Below are 4897 nucleotides of genomic sequence, written 5' to 3' on the forward strand. Positions count from 1 at the left end.
AAATAAAACAATTATATATGTATGTAAAAAAAATAATTCTATGTACCTATAATAATCATATATATTTGAGAAGAAAACTATTCTTATTGACCTTTATATTTGTCCTAAACTTATCATTAAAAAACATAAAATCAAAACAAAAAAAATCATATAAATCCAAATCATGCTATATAGACATTCATGTTAGATCAAACAAAAATATATAACATAATTATTATTATTTACATTTAAATATTAAAAATTAAAAATAAATAGAAAAAATATTTACCATTTACATGTTTGACAATTTAATAAATAAAACTTAATTTTATTATTTTAAAACAACAATTATATTTACACCTGCTTAAAAAAAATAAAATAATAAATAAAATATATAATCTACATATTAATTGTCCACAACGCAATTAACTTGCAGTAAATTTGTTTGCCTCCCAATTACTCCATAAGTTGCAGTAATTGGTAAAAGGCCTCCTCAACTCTTCCTCTTTTGCCCCACACTAGCTTTGCTTTGGTCTGTGGAAAGTATGGGCCAAATTCACCTTCTAAATAACATATATCTATCACTCTTCTCTCCTCCTCATTTTCCTCCTCTTTCTCCACATAACACAACATCCTCATCCTCGCCTCTGAACCCCTCGCATATGGAATCTCGTCTACATCAGATGGTCTCTCCGCTTCAGTGACCGCAAGATCAGGAAACTCCAAAGAGTTTATAATTGCCTCCACAATACAAATCACACTTCCACTTTATCCGTATGAACCCTGGAAATGCCTGCAAATCACATTGTTTGCCAAATATTCAGTCCTAAACATGAACATTTACCTAATCAGAAAAATTTTGAATTCATAATAAGCTTTTAATACCTTCCCCTTTATAGACTGAATACAAGGTTTCACAGCTGATATGCTCTCACATTTTAGCTCTACTTCTTCCAATCATTCCACTTTCTCCAAACTCTGTATACTTGGCACCCTCCAGTGGGTCTCTGTTGTTACAATCTTCAATGACTTGGCGTGTTCCCAACCTTGTATTTCTCGACTTTGGGGCAATCCAACATTACAAACCTGTTTAGGGAAGCCAAATCTGCAAAGCTTGGGAATTCTTCTATCTGCAAACAGTCAAGTATTACCAGTTCCTCCAGTTTTATGAGACCACCAATACACCTGATGTTCTTCAACAAATTGCAAGGGGATATTAATAGAATCTTGAGGGACACTAGTAGTGCCTCTATCTCCACTAAGTTTTGGTTCATTTTAACCTCAATTTTTTCAAGGTGTATCAGATGCTTGAAAGAATCAGGCAATATCTCCAACTCCTTGCAATGGGCAATATTTATATCTCGCAAGTTAATTAAATTGCCAAAACTAGAAGGTAGTGAAGATAGCGTTTTATACTGTGATAAATCTAAAATTTTCAAGTATGTCAACTGATTGAAAGAATCGGGCAACAATTTCAACTTTTTACAAGAGGCAAGATTTATATTCATCAAGTTTGATAAATTGCCAAAACCAACAGGTAGTGAAGATAACATTTCACAACTTAATAAATTTAGAACTTCCAGGTGTATGAGATGACTCAAAGATTCAGGCAATATACTCAACTGCTTGCAATACCCAAGATTTATATTTCTTAAGGTTGTTAAATTGCCAAAACCAGCAGGTAGCGAAGATAGTACTGGAGACTGTAATTGCAAACACTCCAGAGATTGGAGGCCACAGAACACTTCTGACAAACTGCTACAATGAAATTCAGCGACAACCTTTTTCAGATGCTGAAGATGTCTTATTGAGCTTGGAAGCCATTCCAATTTTTTGCAACCCTTTAAAATAAGCTCTCGCAATTGCAAAGGAGGCTACAGAGAACCATAATTATTTTCAATTCAATTCAGAAAAGCATGAACTATAAATAAGTTTTGTTCTGTTCAATTCAGAAAAGCATGAACTATAAATAAGTTTTTTTCAATTCAATTCAGAAAAGCATGCACTATAAATAAGTTTTGAAGGAATCTTCTGGAATAACGAAAGCAAAACACTTACATCTACATTGTCCTGCCACAATTCTTCCAACTCATCAGCTCCATGAAGCTCTAAAACCCTTAGATTTTTTAATGTAAGCCCTGATGGAAGATCGTCTTAGAAGAAAACCTTCCCAGTGAAGCCATACAAGTTCTTCTGATAATGATGCAAATTCTTCTGTAAACTCATTTCTTTTCACAAAAAGAATTCGTAATTCATTTGAAAATCTAAGGCGTTTAGATTGTCTGCTTGATTTTCTCATTAACAACCGATGCATGTATTGTTTGAATGCCACCAAAGCATCTGCAGGTTGTATCCCTCGAATTTGCTTTCTTTTCTGAATAAAAAAAGTCTGACATACAGAGTGTTTCAATCAAACTCACTGAAATCAGAGGCAGACAGAAGGAGAAGGATTAACTAGTTCTGAACACCTACTTAATCAATGATTAAAGAAAACAGGCAATATGCATCTAACAAAAACACAGAATAGGAGAGCAAATATCAATCTCACCGTGGAATCTTTCTTCAGATTATCAATTTGTTGTTGACACCAAAAACGATATGGTGACTGTCTACTTGCAATCTCTCTTCCCATATCTCTAAGGTGGTACTTGCAATCTTTCTTCCCATATCTCTAAGGTGGTCATGCATTCTTATTCTCTTTTCACCGTCGACCAGTTCCAGTTCCACAAGACACATTCACGAGTGTTTCCAAACCATGTAGACCACTCCAACCCGATCCATCCCACGTTGCTATAGCCCTGCTTTTCTCTACTCCAATTAAAAAACAAGAAACACCCAATAACATCTCTCTCTACTCCAATGAAAAAAAAAAGCAACATCCAAGAACATCTCTCTCTTCTTCATCCAGCGCATAGTAGCTCACTTGTAGTCTTTGTTTGATTTCGACAGGCAATATTTTTAAGATTTTATTTAACTGGGATTTCCCGTAATCTTTGGACTTTCTTCCATATAAATCTTCACCCAGAACCTTGAGTGACAGAGGCAAACCATTGCAAGTCTTTAAAGAGTCTTCAACTAGACTTTAAAATTCAGCGGGTGGAGAGGGTTGCCGAAAAGCATGCAAGCAGAATAGCTGCTCGGCATGTGGCTTCTCAAGTGTTGGCATGTTATAAATGCAAGAGTGGGAGAGACCCCATGATTTAAGGACACCTAATTCCCAAGTCGTTACAATGACCATACTTTTGGATCCAAGGTTATCTTTATTTGGCAATAAAGCATTCAGGTGGTCGATATGATCCACATCATCCAAAACTATGAGCACCCGACGAGCCCTCAAATGATTTGCAAGAACTACCTTGCCTTCATCCACATTGTCGAATGGAAAATGATGGATATCGAGGTCAGCCAGAAGCTTTTTCTGCTTCTCACACAGAAAGTTTCTGGAGGCTGCATCTCGCACATCAAACACAAAACTGCATCTCTCAAAGGAGGGAAAATTCATGTTGTACAACTCTTTGGCCAATGTGGTTTTACCACTACCTCCCATACCCACGATCCCCGTGATTTTTACTTTCTCTTCTCTTACACTTGATTCGAAACCTTGTACCAGTTCATCCAATCCAACTGGACGCTCAACAACCCATAACGGTACTTTTTTCATGATTTGGAAGGAACTATTCACAATATTCTTCAAAAGTGAGGCCTCATCCCTTTACATTTTTACCCAAAAACAAAAATCAAAACCAAAACATAACACTCTATTGTTGCTTGGTACTAATGTCACATAGAACCAATGGGTGAAATGTACAACACTTATCTATACAAGAAATAGACAAAATAACCAACCAGTGGGTGAAATGTAACACTTGTCTATTGAAGAAATTGAGAAAATAATGCATACTTGTTATTGTTGACCGTGTAGCCGTGTAGGAATGAACTATTGCAGAGTGCCCTTTTCCACATATCAAGCTTTTCTTGTCTGTATCTGCCCTTCTTTTCATGCTCTGAAAACGCATTGGCATATTTTCCTCTTCCTTGCTCAATCCATCTGAGATCAGAGGGTCAACATGATAGAAAATCGGAATGATTTTAGCACCAGTTTTGAGCATGAAAGACAGCTCAGCCAAACACCATGGGGATTGGGCGTAGTTGGGAGAAAAAATAGCAATGTGAAGAGCAGCACTAGCTATGGAGTGTTGTAATTCAGCTGGAATAAAATCACCAGCCTCAAGTGTTTCCAGATCTAGAAAAACGTGGAATCCCATTAAATGAAGTTTGTGATAGATGGTAGTGGCTAAAGTGTGTTTAACATCACGTCCACAATGATTAATAAAGATGTCCCATAGCTCAGTAGATTTAGGTGCAGAATAATAAGGTGAAAAGTCATCAAAAGCGTTTTCTAATTTTGGGTGAGTTTGATTTTGCGTGGTTATGGAAGAGGAAGAGGAAGCCATGTCCATTGAATTGAGGTAAGCAAGAACAAAGAGAGAAGAAAGAAAGACAAATGGGATTTTGATTTTGGACAAATGAATGGTTTCAAGGCAAAACAAAACAAAATAATACAACCTGATCAAGATGCGAATTCAAAGGAATCTTTTGAGAAAGAAGAAATTATAATTTTAGAGACCCACTTACTAGTGACCTCGTCAATTGGCAGACATAGTTTGACACAATCTTTTATAAATTTTCGGTTAGCCATGTTTACAATAAAGATAGTGGGGCGACGTCTTTGAGGGATCAACTGCTGAATTGCATGTAGTTACAATGCAAACTATTTCTTCTCCACACTATTTGTTACAAGGTGACATAAATGGGGGAGAATGTAGATAGATATGTCTATATATTGCTATTATATTATTTATTTAAAGGATTTTAAGGTTTTTAATATAATAATTCAAAGTTATCTAATTTGAAAATA

At 35.8% G+C, this 4897-nt stretch overlaps 1 protein-coding gene across 1 annotated transcript; it reads right to left on the bottom strand.

Moving 5' to 3' along the window:
• Window positions 1-435: 435 nt before the first annotated feature.
• Window positions 436-2611, bottom strand: LOC131030624 (protein SUPPRESSOR OF npr1-1, CONSTITUTIVE 1-like). The gene is made up of 5 exons (XM_059217630.1): window positions 2528-2611; window positions 2165-2353; window positions 1260-1853; window positions 1026-1109; window positions 436-720 (listed from the first exon to the last, which is right to left on the bottom strand). Exons 1-5 carry the CDS (start codon window positions 2609-2611, stop codon window positions 436-438), a joined length of 1236 nt encoding a protein of 411 aa, XP_059073613.1.
• Between the last annotated feature and the right edge of the window lie 2286 nt (window positions 2612-4897).

The sequence above is a fragment of the Cryptomeria japonica genome, chromosome 3 (assembly GCF_030272615.1).
Source record: "Cryptomeria japonica chromosome 3, Sugi_1.0, whole genome shotgun sequence".
Taxonomy (NCBI): Eukaryota; Viridiplantae; Streptophyta; class Pinopsida; order Cupressales; family Cupressaceae; genus Cryptomeria; species Cryptomeria japonica.

Bases quoted from the DNA above. Each gene is read 5' to 3' on its own strand.
- LOC131030624 (XM_059217630.1), bottom strand. From the start codon at position 2,611: ATGGGAAGAGAGATTGCAAGTAGACAGTCACCATATCGTTTTTGGTGT. The intron at 2,354-2,527 runs GTGAGATTGATA...TTTTTTATTCAG, and splicing joins ATCTGAAGAAAGATTCCACG to AAAAGAAAGCAAATTCGAGG. The intron at 1,110-1,259 runs GTTAAAATGAAC...GACTGTTTGCAG, and splicing joins TACACCTTGAAAAAATTGAG to ATAGAAGAATTCCCAAGCTT.